General features: G+C 40.0%; 1 protein-coding gene across 4 annotated transcripts in view; it reads right to left on the bottom strand.

Moving 5' to 3' along the window:
• The window catches only part of ARHGAP24 (Rho GTPase activating protein 24), a 514,735-nt gene that overhangs the window by 416,903 nt on the left and 81,712 nt on the right, over window positions 1-16,120 (bottom strand). For 2 of the 4 annotated variants that reach the window (XM_023198115.2, XM_023198116.2), the window contains exon 2: window positions 612-811. In XM_023198115.2, coding sequence (XP_023053883.1) covers window positions 612-791 — 180 coding nt within the window. In that variant the 5' untranslated portion in view covers window positions 792-811. Of the gene's footprint in view, window positions 1-611; window positions 812-1,153; window positions 1,255-16,120 lie in introns of those variants that run through there. The other 2 variants (XM_023198114.2, XM_023198118.2) reach the window with 2 other exon arrangements.

The following is a 16,120-nucleotide window of genomic DNA, read 5'->3' on the forward strand; positions in this document are numbered from 1 at the left end:
AGACTTATGGTTGAGAAAATAAGTAAATAAGCAAATAAAGAACCACTAAGGAATTACAGAGCAACAGAGAGACTATTCACAGAGGAATGGGTACATTATGTATGCTGGTTGAATGTATCAATGTCATTTGGTTTAGCACCATATCCATATTTTATGTAAGTTAAAGTATGGAGGAAAGCCTCTGAGAATTGATACTGAAAATGTCTCAGAAATTACTGAAAGTTGTGCCTACAGTTCTTCCTTCAAATCTGTGCTTTCCATTTACTCCTGAGAAAAAGAAAGATGTTTTGGCTACAATATATCTTTTATTTTATTAGATGTCTAATAAAATTTTCTCATGAACTAAGTTTGCCAGAGGAACTAAGACATTCTCCTCTGGCTTAGTAAAAATTGAAATTAGTATTAGATAAGTATAATTTGCCTCTTGACCTCAATTAGCAAATTTATTATCTCCAACTCAAAGCAAACAATGGGTAAAAGGGTGAAAGATGACAATGAACTGAAGGAGACCAGGGAACTTTGGGTGGTCTCAGTCCCAATCAGTTTCCAGCAAATCCCTCTATTTCTTGGCTTTCTTAGGCCCTTAATGCTTTACATTTTCTCCTACTCACCAAGGGTTTGGTTTCATCTTCATCTTTGAAATAGTAGAGCTGATCCCCCTTGAGCACAAACCAGCGAGTATGCCAAGTCTTGACAAAGCCTCCTTGCTTCCTCAGCCACCCACACTTGATGGCATTCTGCCGTCCTTGGCCTTGTTGGGGGTTCTCCGTGGAGTCATTGTTCTCCTCCATTATCAAGCTGATGGACTTTCCTAGTTAGCAAACAAAAAGAAAGGAAAATAATGAGGTGCTCCATTATATTCAACTCCCTTTTAAACCACTCTTCTCCAGAAAAAAAAAAAAGAAAGAAAGAAAGAAAAAGAGAGGGAGAGGAGAGAGGAAAGAAAAGAAAGTAAAAGAAAGAGAGGGAGAGGAGAGAAAGAAAGAAAAGAAAAGAAAGAGAGAAAGAGAGAAGGAAAGAGAGAAAGAAAGAGGGAGAGAGAGAGAGAGAAATGGAAGTGAAGAGAAGGAAAGGGGAAGGGGAAGGGAGAGGAAAAAGGGGTGAAAAATGTTTCTCAACTCGTTGGCCAAATTTCTAGACACAAACCACAGACCTGGCAACAATATGCACAGAGGAAACATGCAGAGAGCTTGTTTTGCCGTTCTGCCTTCTTAAATGAATTCAGCAGCTGAGTGGTGCTCTTTGTCCCTAAGTAGAACTGAAAAATGAGAAAGTTCTAGAGGTAATGTGTGAAGAAGGAATTTCTAAAAATAACCTAAGAAGAACTGAAAAATGAGAAAGTTCTAGAGGTAATGTGTGAAGAAGGAATTTCTAAAAACAAACTAAAACATAACTCTCAAGATTATGGCCTCTGTGTCTGTTGGGCACAGCCTAGGGCAGGCCCCTGCAGGCCTAGGTTTACCTGAGCAAGAGCTAGTGTGATATGTGTCCCCATTTCAAGAGACTATTTAGAAAACCTTAACGGAAGACATTTGTCTTACATAGGGGAACTTATCTCAAGATGTTTCTACCCCCTGTTTCCCAGATTATTCCCTCGACAATTTCTTTGGCTGGTCAGGGATTCATATAGCTGAAAAAGTTTAAGAGAAAACCAAAAAAAAAAAAAAAAAAAAACAAAAAAAACAAAACAAAATACCTGCTTTTGCTAGTTTTTCCTATAGTTTTTTCCTTTCTCCTACAGCCATTCTCAAGCTTCAGGAGTCTGTGGTGTGGGCCAGTACATGACATGATGAGGAATATTTTAAGGTTATGTGTGAAGTAGTGTAAGGCCACACTACCTATACATAAGCAAGAAAATGAGTTCTTCATTGGAAAAATATTAACCAACAGGTGAGATGCTAAAACTGCTCCAGTAAAAACAGAGAAGGTGGACATTCTGCAGGAGCCAGGCACAAGTGGTTAAAAGAGATTTTCCTGTCCCAAAAGCTTCTTCCAAATTCTTGCTAATATTTATTTCTAAACATTTATTCAGGAATTGGGAAGCTCTCTCTATCTCTTGTGTCTCTGATGAGGTTATAAAGATATTGATTATCTGATAAAACATAGATTATTCCTGTCCAGGCATATAAACAAAGTCCCTGTTTTATCATTTCTGATCGATTCTGGAAGATAAGCTGTCTTTCTGTCCGGTCTTTACATTCACTACTAATTTTTTAATCAATTTGCATGTATACAATTCTACTTATAAATTCCATGAAGTTTCCATTGTCAGTCCTTGGTCATTTATGTTTCTTCCTTGAAGTCTCAGGGTCAAATCTTCTATTATTGTGATTCAAGTTCTCTCAATTTAGTCCTGCCATTCCTGTTGCAGGGATGAAGCAGAACCTTCGTTCTAATTACTTATTTTCATAACTTCAACCATCTTTGCAGAAGATTTGCCTCTTTCATTGGCATATATTTTAATCTATCACTATCCTTGCCTTAATCTTCACCTCTTAAACTACTTCTAAACTTCAAGGAAGTCACTTGACTATTGTCTGTCTCATTCAATATGCACTTTTTTCCTTTCTTAAAAAAACAGGCCCCTGTCTCTACAATACATCTGGACACCTCCTTTGCCCTATGGGGCATTCCGTGACCATAACCACTTATTGGAGAAAACATTCTTCCTTCAGGTGTGTGCCCGTGTGGGTGCAGACTGGACCATACCTGATGCTTCCAATTTGCTATGCCCGCAGGGCAGGAACTTTCATCTCCTTTCCTTCACAGTACCTGACCTACTATGACGAGCCAAGAACTCCATTCTAAATGAACAATTAATGCTGTAAGATAATTTAGATAGTAAGTATGCTTAGTTAGACCACCCTAAATAATCTTTTTCGTCTCCTGGTATTTAAACTGTTTAAATCTACACAACTTGCTGTTTCATCACTGCCTAATTATTCTTTGACCAAACACCTTAACTTATAAAGTTAAATGGGACCTTAAAACAAACATTCCAACACACACACACACACACCCCCCACAAACATGCACACACAAATCTAGAATTCATTGCACAACAAATTATTTAGGGCCCTTATGTATTTTTTTCTTTCTTCTCCAATTCATGCTTTCTATTAAATTTGAAAAATTCCCTCTAAAGTGCTTCAAGGTTATTAGCAATCTACCATTGATAATATAAAAAATACAAGTAGCTAATTTCCCTTTTGTGTACATTAATGCCGTAGTGAGAAATGTGTGTACACTAGAACATGGTTTCTGATTCCTTCTGCATATATTGTTTATAAGTCTGACCGAAGTCAATGACAATATTGCCCACTGAACTGACTATAATGCCTATACTTTTATGATTTCAGAATACATCAGAAAGTGCTTTACTAATGCTAATTGAAGACTAATTGTAACAATTCATTAAAACAGAAATGAAAACAGACTTATACTCCTAAGGGAAAAAAATGCCACAACTATTGTTGGATGAGGAAAATTAAGGTTTACTAAAATAACCACAATTTGTATAGAGGTCTTAATATTTCTGGAAAAATAAAATGATTAAAATTCTATACTTCATCTTTAAAATGAGGATGCTGGACTGGATTATTTCCAACTATGGTCTCTTCTAGCACTCTGAAATCTATCATCTCTGTAATTCTGTAAGGGTAGGGACATCAGATATCCTTACTACTCAGTAGAATGTCTGGCATGCAGTGAAGCTCAATCAATGTTTGATGAAGTAATCAATTTTGCAATAGGTTTCATGCTAAGTATCTAAAAGTGAACACGATCTCCCTCTGAAATGTGATCTTCCCCCAAACCTGACTGTAGTAAATGACACCATGATACACCCGGTTTCAAAGATAAATATATAGAAAACTGATCATTTGACTCCTGACTCTTCCTCACCCCGGATATCAAATCAATAAGTAAATTCAGAATGCCTCTAAAAATAGTTCAAATCCATCCCTTTGGCTTCATCTCTATTGCCACCTTATGGTGCAGTCCACTATTATCTTTTGAGGAGATGATTCTAATAGTCTTCCAAGGAGTCTCACTGCTTCCATTTTTAGCCATAAACACAAACACACAGGTACATGCTCACACATATTTCATTCTCCAAAACGTAGCCAAAGTGAGCTTTTAAAAATTCAAATCAGATAAGAACTCTCAACATTTGAAAATGCTGTTGGCTTCCCACTGTACTTATTTCAAAATCCAGAGTCTTACCATGGCCAATAAGGCTCTGAATCATCTGGCACCTGTTTACCTCTCTAACCTAATCTCACGCCACCTTCTCCCCATCCCTCCCAATACCATACACATACATACTTAACCACTCTTATCTCCTTTCAGTTCTGGAAACACCCAAGCTCCTTTATGCCTTACTGCTTTCTGCCCAGAAAACTCTGCCTTGAGCTGTTTTCATGCTCAACTCCTTTTTATCTAAGTTTTGGCTTAAAATCTGTCTCTTCCAAAAAACCTTCACTAATCACCCTGTGAATTAGGTCACCTCTTTTTATTCTCTGTCATTGAACTGTGTCCTTTGTCTCCCTGGCACTTCTCTAAATTGCTATTTCTTTAGTTCTTTATTGTCTATTGCCCCACCAGGAGATCATAAGCTTCATGAAGTCAAGGACATGGCTTTCCTTACTAAGTATACCCAGTGCCTTTAATAGTGCTTACCTGGTACTCAATAAACCTGTTGAATCTACAGATGGAGCTCTGCAATAATCACAACAGAATCTCTACAAAGAATATTCTAGAGGGTTCTTTTTCATTGCATTTAAAGCCTTAAAGAAAACTGTGTACATTAAGAACTTGACTTTTTTCCTTTGACATAGGAGACTTCAATTAGCATCAAAATTGTTCTTAAACACAATGTCAAAATCATTACACTTGAAAGAACCTGAAACTGCCCTTATGAAAAAAAATATTCAGAATTTATACTTTTTAGTTTTGGCAGGAAATACACATAACCAATTGTGGTTTAACATTAAGTACAGTTTATTCACTAAAATTCTCAGAGAATGATTTCACCGAATCTCTGCTGGGAAAATACTTTCACTGAAGTCAGGCCACGGTAGCTAGGTGGTATGTGAGATTACAAAATAGAACTATTAGAAAATCAACATAATGATGAACAAAGTAATCATCTAAATAAACAGTTATTCCAAGCTAAAACAAAAACAGAACTGAGAAATTAACCTGTATCTGTATCAATCTTAAGATAAAAACCTTAATGATGGCTACTGTACCATGCCATAGCTAGACAGTTCTCAGCATTTGATGGGCTTGTAGCTTTTCAATTGTTTTCCAGAGGAGGAAACTGGTTTCTACATCTGTTTGTATGGTTTTCTTTTGCAACCAGATGGGCCAAGAACACAACAGTATAACATGGTGCAATCAGAGATGAAACTCATGCTCCTAACAAACTCTTCGAAGAATCAAACAGTACACACATAGATATGTAGCTGTGTGACTTCAGCAAAGAATATATAAGCATGCATATAAATAAGGATGTAAATAAAGAGGATGCCATATACCACAGAGTTGCAATGTATTTGAAATTACAATACCTTACTATACATGTTCAGCAAACATGAGAGAATGAGATAGTAGGAGAGAGCTAGAGAAAAGGAAAAAGGGAGAGAGAACAACTTAAATAACACAGGCAATTCTACCACAATGCATCCACTCAATGAATGCATGCTCCCATGGCGAGGGTGTAGGGGAACAAATACATCTCCATGCTTTCAATCACTATCAGTTTCCTTGGCATCTGGTGGGGTATTTCACTGTATGAATGTGTTCTCAGAATTTGAGTGCACATGATTTCATACCTCATGTCCCCTCAATCAGTCAAAGAAACAGTGATCTATCCTATTGCTGGGGGAAGAAAACAAAACAAAACTGGCAATGTTGGTAAAATATTACAACCTATGAGAGATTTGTGGGACTTTGAGAAGAAATTTTGTTCACACTCAATTGTCACCATTTGCATTGACTTTAGAACATAAATCATTTTTAAGATGTGATTCCACGGTATGCAGTATATTACTACAGAGAGCCGATATTTACCTAAATTCTACTTTTTCTTATTTTAAACAAAATAGTTTATTTTATAGGTATTGCCAATAGGATGGTTTGTCAAGTGGCAGGACATTGTATTGAGCTGTATGTCTACATATTAGATACACCCTTTCTATGCATAATTGTTCACACTACAAAAACTTACAAAAGGAATTAGATGGTATGTGCATGTGTTTACAGGCATACATGTAAGTGCACATATGTGTATGGGTGTGTGTATGTGTGGGTGTATGGTGGGTGTGGGTATATATATATACCATGTATGTTCTGTCTAGAGCAGGAGTCCCCAACCCCCTGGGCTGCAGACCAGTACCAGTCCATGGCTGGTAAGGAATTGGGCCACACAGGAGGTGAGCTGTAGGCAGGTGAGCATTACTGCCTGAGCCTCATCTCCTGTCAGATCAGTAGTGGCATTAGATTCTCATAGAAGCTCAAACCCTATTGTGAACTGCCCATCAGGGGATCTAGGTTGTGCGCTCCTTATGAGAATCTAACTAATGTCTAATGACCTGAAGTGGAACAGTTTCATCCCCAAGCCATCTCCCCTTCACCCCATGAAACTGGTCCCTGGTGTTAAAAAGGTTGTGGACCACTGCTCTAGAGAACAAAATCTTTAAAGACAAAATATTTATTGACATTCTTTTCTCATTTTTTAAATACTCAGTGCCATGGCTCTGGAAGCCATGTAAGCATATGCCTGCAGATCTGACATTTTTTGATGAAGCAAAGTACATAAAAGAGTGTTGCCATCCAGTGTTCAATAAAAAACCTGATTGTGCTATTATTAAAGTCAACCAGTGAAGTGATAGATTTATTTTTATTATTTCTCAGAACATTTCCTCAATAACTGTAGCTGTGTACCTGATTTAGAAGCTGGAACTCTTTTAGTATCCTAAATATTTAAATAATTTCAGGATAAAATGATGTAACAAGCATACTTTTCATGTAAGTCAGTCACCCCTGAGTTGATTTAACATATTCAGCTCTCTACTTTGGCTCAGCTGTGAATGTTGAATGTGAAAATTGAATCCTACCAAATCTCTCCTTTGTCCATTTTCCAATTCCATCTAGATCTTCCCTGGATGCAATGAATGCCATCTCTCCTAACCCTCACTACCTATAGCAGAAGTTAGTGCCCCACAGAGAATCCTCTTACTTGTTGTTATGGACTGAATGTTTTGTGCCCTCCTAATTTGTATGTCAAAGTCCCAACACTCAGTGTGATGGTATTTGGATATAGGGCCCTTGGGAGGTAATTAGGATTTGATGAGGTCATGAGGATGGGGTGCTGATCCAATGGGATTAGTGCCCTTATAAGAAGAGACACCAGAGAATTTGTGGTCTCTTTTTCTGCACCCACACAAAGAAGAGCTTATGTGAGCACACAGCAGTATGGTGGTCACCTACAAGCCAAGTAAAGAGGCTTCAGAACAAAACCCACCTTACAAGCACCTTGATCTTAGTCTTCCCTGCCTCCAGAACTGTTAGAAATAAACTTCGCTTGTTTAAGCCACTCAGTCTATGGTATCTTGCTATGGAAGCCTGAGAAGAATAAGATACCTGCCATTGTACCCACTCTACCGCAGGGTCTGCATGTTGGCTGGTCACCACAAACCTTAGCCAATGACTAACTAGAAAGGGAGTAACAAAGGCAGCCTTCTTGCCTCATAGGGAACTAACTTTGTGTTTCAGTCTGTGCTCCAGAGCTTCTGCATGAGATTAGGTCAAAGCCAGTTTATACTGAACTTGGTTCCCCTGCCCCATCCTGCTTCCCTTACTTCTCCTCTCCTGAGAGCATGCCATAATAAATTACTTGAGCAGTAATTCTCACCTCAAGCTCTGCTCTAGGAACTCTGGCCTTAGACTCTTCCAAGCTGCAGGCGCTTCAACTTTTGTCACCCTCACTTCTCTTCCTAACTTCACCCATGGTAATAATAATAGTTCAACATTGAACTTAGTGTCTTTCTTTCTTGCCAATTGTGGCAAAGCCTATTGTTGCCTTCAATTTCTGCCCACTTTCCTTGTTCCATCACGCCATTCCTGATACTCTGCATCTCAGGTCTGGGGAAGCCAGGAACACGATGAGGATGAATTTCTCAGTACCACCTCCTAGTTTATGGATGGTTGGCTGAAAGTAAGAGTGTGGTACAAGGATACTATTAGGGAGTACAAGTATAAATGGGAGGAATGCAAATAGAAGATGGAAGCACAGGTGGTGGTAGAGAGAAGGGGCAAGAGTCGAGGACGAACATTTTCATTTCCATCACAAAAGTCTAAATCTCCATGTTCTACCCTGTGTCAGACATAAAATTATATAGTTATGTGGCTCAACCTTGAATAAAATCTTGTTCATACACAGAGACAGACACATGCACACACACACACACGCACACAAATTCACATAAAACTAAGTGTACTGAGAACAAGAAATACCTTTAGAACTCATGGAGTGCCTACTGTGTACAAGACATTGTGCAAATCCAGACCCATCATATCACTTTCCTTGATTACCATCATAGCCTTCTATTTAATCTAAACCCTGATTTCATTCCTAGCACACTGATATGATGGATTCTTTCCATAGCATTAGCAATTTCTTTAGAAAGCGAATCAAGTCATGTTACCACCATTCTAAAACTATCTAATAATTAAACATTTCCACTCAGAGTTAAATCCAAATTATTTGTCACAACCTATACGGCCCCAAACAATCCCTGCCTACCTTTCCTTGAATGCTTCCCTCACATCTATGAACGGCTAATTTATCACCATTCAATTCTCAGTTCAAATGTTGCCTTATTATAGATGCCCCCCTTGGCCTCCCTTACCAGAAGCATCCCTCATCCCTCGCCACATTCTATCATATTTCCTTATTTTATTTTTTCCACAGCACACAATTCGGTTTTCCTTGTCATTTCTCTGTCTCCCCTTTGGCACAAGAGCACCTTGAGGATGGAGGCCTTTTAACCAGTGTATTGAGCAGAGGTAGCAGAGAGTGGCCATTAAATACACAGTTCTGGTTCAAATGCATGAACACCTCCTAAGGCATAAAACTACCAAAAAGCATAAAACTATAAAATGGTTTAAAAATATACCAGATAGCTAAAGATTCATACAAGAGCAAGGATGCAGAGAAGGACATATAGAAAGTTTTGCAAACATGTGCATTTACCAAAAAGTACATAACGGAAAAATATTTAAATAATTAGATCTTAGTGACTAGGGGGAAAAAAGTAACTGCTAACTAAAGAAAACAGATGAGTTTTCTCAATTCACTTTCTGCCCCCTCACTCTCCACCATACCATCTTTTTCTTGAAGAATAAATCAAAATGTGGTGCCTACAAGGGAATCAGTCCTCTAGGTCCAAAATAACAAAGGATGTAATAGAGATTGTTTTAGCACTGATATAAATTCCAGGAGCCTAAATATGTTTATGGGAAGCAATTGAATTTCTTAAAGTAGCTGGAAGGGCTTAGCACTTTCACATGTGGTTTTTCCACTGCCTGGACATCATGGTTAACTTCTATTTATCCTTCAGGTATTCCACAAAGGCTTCCCTGGTGCCACCCCCACTCCACTCTGAAAGTCCCCTTTGCATGATACCATCCTGGACATGACACTTATCACATATAGACCATGTTTTTATTACTTCTCAGTGTTCTACACCACAATAGACTCCCTGGAACCCACCAGATGAACCAGAATATAATGAATGCTCAAATAATTGTTAAATACATGGCAAACTGATGAATAAATGAATGAATGCTTCAATCCATCTTTGTGTTTCAGTCAGTCTTCGGGGTTTATATTAAAATTGACACCAAAACCCTCAAAAATTCCTAGTACTGTACAAAAAAATCATAAAACATTTGCCATTACTAGACACAAATGCAAGGACATCATGCCAAATTCTCTCATTTAAACCTAACCCAAATTTAGTGGCTTAAAGCTAAACTGAACACCAAAAACAATTGAGTCAAGTGGATTGCCATTTGTCTCACTGGATGCTACTCTTAATCATGATTTGAGTTAAAAACAAAGAAACATTTCTTCTTGAAAATGAAAAGTATAAGCATGAAAAGAACAGTAGGAATTAAATGAAGCAAAACAGCCACGAATACAAAGTCAAAAATAGTCACCAGAAGGACATACCTGGGGGAACTTATGTGGTTATTTTCCTGAAGAAACACTGCAAAATCCTGTTGCTTGATTAAATTGTTCAGAACATCAAGAGAATAGACAATAGCAAAAAATGATGTGTATGTTGGGATTGATCAGGAACATCAATCTACATGTTATATTTTAAGCTTCAATGTTTCCATATTAATATGCTAAGAAATCAAAATGACTTACTGAAATGAACCATAAAAAAGGAACTTTCTCCTAAGAATTTAGTTTTTGCTGTCTATTTAATGCCTCATACATTGTAGAGAGAATCTTTTCCCTCTTAAGATGGTTTTAATTCAACTAGAGAAAAAATCAGATATATATTAATTTTAATATATGTATAATACTTTAATATATACTTAGAACTGCCCTTCACCACCACAGTGATATCTGAAGGACAAATAAAAAAGACAACCATTGGAATTCCCCATGGTGATAACCTGAGTGAAAACAGAAATCAAATCAAAAGATATACTTTACTATTGATGGGGATTAAGAAAGAACTGCTGCTTGTCAAGCCCAAGGCAGACATTATTAATTAATCACCTATATTCACTCCCAGATGCCATCTCAATCCAGCACTCTAGGAAGTCACAACCAATTAATCATATATACAGAAAGGTAAGAAAGACTCTTTGTTAATTCAATTCTGTAAACAAACTAAGAACTGAAGATATCTCTCAAATATCAAATAGAAACTCCGGTGCTCCTCCAAAAGCAATGCCATTTGTAAGGGGAAATGATGAGAAATTCAACTTGTTTTAATAGAAAGCTTTAAGATAGCAACTATCATTTCATCATATGACCACAGAGAAACAAAGAAAACAAGCCTGAAGCAGGAAAGATGAAAAGGAGTTGGATGTCTCTTATTTTATATTTATTAATTGAATCTGTGACTAGATCCTTCAAAATAAGATCAGAAACATGATGTTATAAACATCTCAATTTTTAAGCTTTTGTGTGTACTCCACTCCCTCACCCATAGTCATTAATATGATTTTGTTTTGAAGAACTGTCACAAAGAAAAAAAAATTGGGGAGGCCCAGAAGGGTTGTGAAGATGTTGGTCAAAATATACACAATGACAATTAGGAGGAAATGTTCAAGAGGTCTATTGTATAACATGACTATAACAATGTATTGTTTTCTTGAAAACTGCTAAGAATAGATCTCAAGTGTTCTCATCACAAAAAATAAGGATGTGAGGTAATGTTTATGTTAATTTGTTCAATTTAGCCATTCCAGAATGTATGTGTATTTCCAAACATGATGTTGTACATGACCAATGTATATAATGTTTATTTGTCAATTAAAATTAACTCATTCATTAATTTTTAAAAGAGGTTTTCCACACCTAAATCTGAAAAGTAATGGGATTATAGTACCCAAGGTATGGGAGAGTAATGGTAGTCATGAAGGAGAGCTTTATGCACATAGCAGAGAGAATTGGGAGAGGAAAGCTGAAGCCTGCATGATACTCAGAAAGTCAGCTGGGTCCTTTCCTCATTATGGGGAAATGACCTCTGTGCCTATAATTTATAGAGCCCCTCCAGCACTTTCCCTGATGCCCATAATTTTTAAGCTAAGATGAAAGCTTTCCTGAAACACTACTTTTAATATCAGGTTCCTTTAGTGAGTCTGACCTAGAAGAATCAAATGTTGTCGATTGCATTATCATTTCAAGCCCCTCAGTGGGGCCAGCTTTCTATTCAACTACACTTCAAAGAAAATACTTTACAAGTGGGTAACTTTGATGAAGATAGTTATTTGTCTACAATGAACTCTCCAATTTTCTCCTTCAAATGAAAGCCCTAAGGTACTTAATGATTTCCAATAAAGATCACTCATTTTTGTCAATTAATCCTGTGAGTGGAACATCATCAGGCTTGCTCTAAAGCCCAGCAAAATGACTAGGCTTTCTAAGTATATAAATCTTGTCCTAATCACTAAGCCACAGTTGCTCTCCCAGTGGTTTATTATATGGAGGTATGGACAATATGACTTTTTTTTTTTTTATTAGAATCTGAGGAAGGTAGAGAAAAACTTTTGTCAAGTGAAAATAATAGCATCATTCACATTATGGTAGACTTTGATGTGTTAAACTGTGATATTTGATGAAGTGCTGCTATTCACATATAATTTGAACATATTTTAGCACTTCAAAATATCTGATTATTTCACACTTTAGTTTTAGGTATGTTAAATAGAAATCTAATTTTACTGCACCTGAATACATTTAATCAGCAGTTTAGAGAAAGAGAAATAAATCTTCTACATAAAAAAAAAAATTTTGAATTAAGAAGTTTGGTGGTACATATGTTATTTGAAGTATCCAAAAGCCTGTCACTGAGGACTCCCCTCTTCCTCATGCTATGTTGTTCTCGTTGGTGCCACCATCCCTTTGCTAAAGGGATGGGCTTGAACTTAGTTACTCATGGAACCTGAGCTCCCTAGCAACAGTGACTGGCCCAGGAAATGGACATGTGACTCAGACAGTGCCAAATAGAGTCTTCCCTTAGGATAGGGAAGACACCGAAAGGATGAGCATCTGAGGTTGGCGGCATTCATCTTTCCTTTTAGCAAAGCCATTTGTAAAATGAAGATGTGCAGAGACAAGCTGATGTGAGAGGAATGGAGAGAGAACCCAAATAAATTTGTAACCTGAGGAAAAGGAGTGATTTGCTTAGAAAGGATAAAGAAAGTAATAACATAAAAAATTATAAAGCAGACTTCATTAAAGATAAAAAATGTGTGCTCAACAAAAGACATCACTAAGAAAATGAAGTCTTCTGCAGCCGGAGGAATTGGGAGATCCACAGGGAAAATGCCAGGATACCTGGCAGCTAGGAAATGATTACAGAAATATTGCTACATGGAGGCCAAGATGGCTGACTAGCAGCAGCCAGTGTGCACCTCTCTCACGGAGAGAATAAAGAGTGGTGGGTGGACACTAGCTCTTCAACCACAACATCCCAGGTGAACACATTGGGCTTCATCAGGGAAACAGCATGACTCACAGAAAACAGAGAAGAGCAAGACAGGAAAACTGCCCACCTAGAGTGGCACAGAGCCAGGGGAGTCACCACACTGGGGAAACAGTAAGTAAGTGAGAGTCCTCAGGGACCCACACTTCTGCCACTGCTGCTCAGGAGATCCCAGCAAACTCGCCTGCTGGGCCCTCCAGACAAACACAGAGAGCTACATGGGAGTCTGGGCAGAGCCTCATTCAGGCACACATGGAGTCCTGGGAGCCTTGGATCCTCGGGCATCCTGGCACCAGTGGCTGCAGGTTCAACAATGGGGAAGGCCAGTCTCCCTCACATGCCTGCAGGAAAGGAACCAAATCCACAGAGCTGAGCAGTGATGAACTGCAAGCCTTGCCTCCACTGCACCTTGCAAGATAAGGCCCATTGGCCTGGGGTGCTAGTGAGACCACTCCAGCCCCACCTGAGTTCTTGGGCAGGGAGCAGCTCTGCACTTCCCTGGGACAGAGCTCCCAGAGGGAGAGGTAGCCTGCCGTTTTTGCTTCTCTACAACCCACCCTCCTGTTGCTCTCAGGCTCCAGAGGGTGTGCAGTGATTGGGGACTCTCCCAGACCCACAGCAGAGCTGCCTTATGGAAAAGGAACAAGACTGTGCTCCATGTAGGTCTCCACTTCTGCTACTCCTCACTGGGCAGGGCCTCCAAACCTGGGACTTCAGTGACCCCCGCCTGGGCTCTCAGAATGCTAGCAGCTCTGCACTTTCCTGGGGATAGATCTCCTAGAGGGAGGCAGGGCACGATTTTTTCTGTCCTGCAGCCCTTCCTCACATTGCCCTCAGGCGCAGGAGGGATTGTAGTGGTTGGGGACCTATGTAGATGCCCAACACAGTGCAGCCACCTTACAGAAAAGCAGCCAGACTATTTTCCACATGGGTCCCCACCTACCCTACCCTTCACTTGGCAGTGCCTGTTGACCTGGGCCCCCAATACGATTAACCTGCCCCCACCTGAACACTTTAGTCAGTGGTGGCTCTGCATTTCTCTGAGGAAGAAATCCTAGAGACAACCCACAGCATGTATGACATTGCATTGCAGTGGTACTGCCCTGACTCTCCTCGGGCTGGGGAAGGAACAAAGGGTCTGGTTGCTATGCTGAAACCTCCAGCAAGCTGCAGCCTTCATATGGAGAGGAGCCCAGTCTCTCTTTCCAGCGAGTTCCCACACCCCACTCTTCACCAGGCAGGGTCCTTGGCTCAAGACCACTGAACAGTTCCTCCACCCCCAACTGAGCATTCCCATTGTTAATGGCTCTGTGCTTCCCTGGGGAGGTGATCCCAGAGGCAACCAACAGCTCCTCTGCACCTGATGCCCTCAGTCTGGGGAAGAAATAAAGAACCTGAGGGTTTCACTCATACTTGTAGCACACCACAGTTATATACAGAGAGGAGCTCAGGCTCTCTTTTCTGTGAGTCCTCAATCCCCCACTCTTTACAAAGTGGGGCCCCAAGCTTGGGCCAGCAGTTGCAGTCACCCCCACCATGAGCTGAACATTCCCAGTAGCAGTGGCTCTGTGTTTCTCTTGAGATGAAGCTCCCAGAGGAAACCAAAAGCCCCTCTGCCACTGCCACTGCAGTGGTACTGTCCTTAGTGCCCTCAGACTGGAAAAGGAGCAAAGACTCTGAGTGATTTAACTACATCTCCAGCAAGCCACTGCTGTCCTAAAAAGAAGAAGCCAGTCAGTTTCCCCCATGAGCTGCCTGGCCTCTCTGCTCATCAACAGGCAGGACCCCCTGGTTTGAGTCCACAGTGCAGCTACCCCACCCCAACTGGCTCTGTTTTTTTCTGAGATGGAGCCCTGAGAGACAAGTGAAAGGCCCTCTTCCACATGTCTCTACCCATGGCAAGGTCCCTTCTCCTGCTGCCTCCCAGCTACGAAGGAACATAAAGCCTGAGATCAACCCAGGGCTGCAGTGTGCAGCCAAGAAGTGCCAAGCCAAGAGCTACAGCCAAGACTTGAGTGGGAAAGGATCCCACACTGTTAGAGGACTGAGAGGCACTGAGAGGGAGTATATTGCAGTCATGAGGAAATACAAAGGAGTGCAATGGCTAAGTAAGAGCCTACCTACTGGCCATTATGCTTAAGCACCACCTACTCGATCACAACCCAAACTTCAACAACAAAAATACTTTGCTAATATGTGCCACCTCCTGCCCACACTGTGAAACCAAGGACAAGAACTCAGCCACAAATAAAGTTCCTGAACAAAGCCTCAACCCTCTGAAAATATCCTGAAAAGAAGTCAACTGACTGAACTCAAAGTACAGCACATGGTGGGGTGTGGCAGCTGCAATGAATCACCCCACACAGATGAGAAAGAACCAGCACAAGAACTCTGGCAACTCAAAAAGCCAGACTGTCTGCTTTTCTCAACAACAGCACTAGTTCCCCAGCAAGGATTCTTAACCAGAATGAAAAGGCTGAAATGACAGAAATACAAATCAGAATACGGATAGGAATAAAGAGCATCAAGGTTCAGGAGAAAGGCAAAATCCAATCTCCAAGGATTACATTAAAATATGATACAGGAGCAGATAGACAAAATGGCCATTATAAGAAACAACCGGCCAGGTGCGGTGACTCACTCCTGTAATCTCAGCACTTTGGGAGGCCGAGGAGGGCAGATCATGAGGTCAGGAGATTGAGAACATACTGGCTAACACAGTGAAACCCCTGTCTCTACTAAAAATACAAAAAAAAAAAAAAAAAAAATTAGCTGGGCATGGTGGTGGGCACCTGTAGTCCCAGCTACTTGGGAGGCTGAGGCAGGAGAATGGCATGAACCCAGGAGGCAGAGGTTGCAGTGAGCCAAGATCGTACCACTGC

Source organism: Piliocolobus tephrosceles, chromosome 3, assembly GCF_002776525.5.
Source record: "Piliocolobus tephrosceles isolate RC106 chromosome 3, ASM277652v3, whole genome shotgun sequence".
Classification (NCBI taxonomy): domain Eukaryota; kingdom Metazoa; phylum Chordata; class Mammalia; order Primates; family Cercopithecidae; genus Piliocolobus; species Piliocolobus tephrosceles.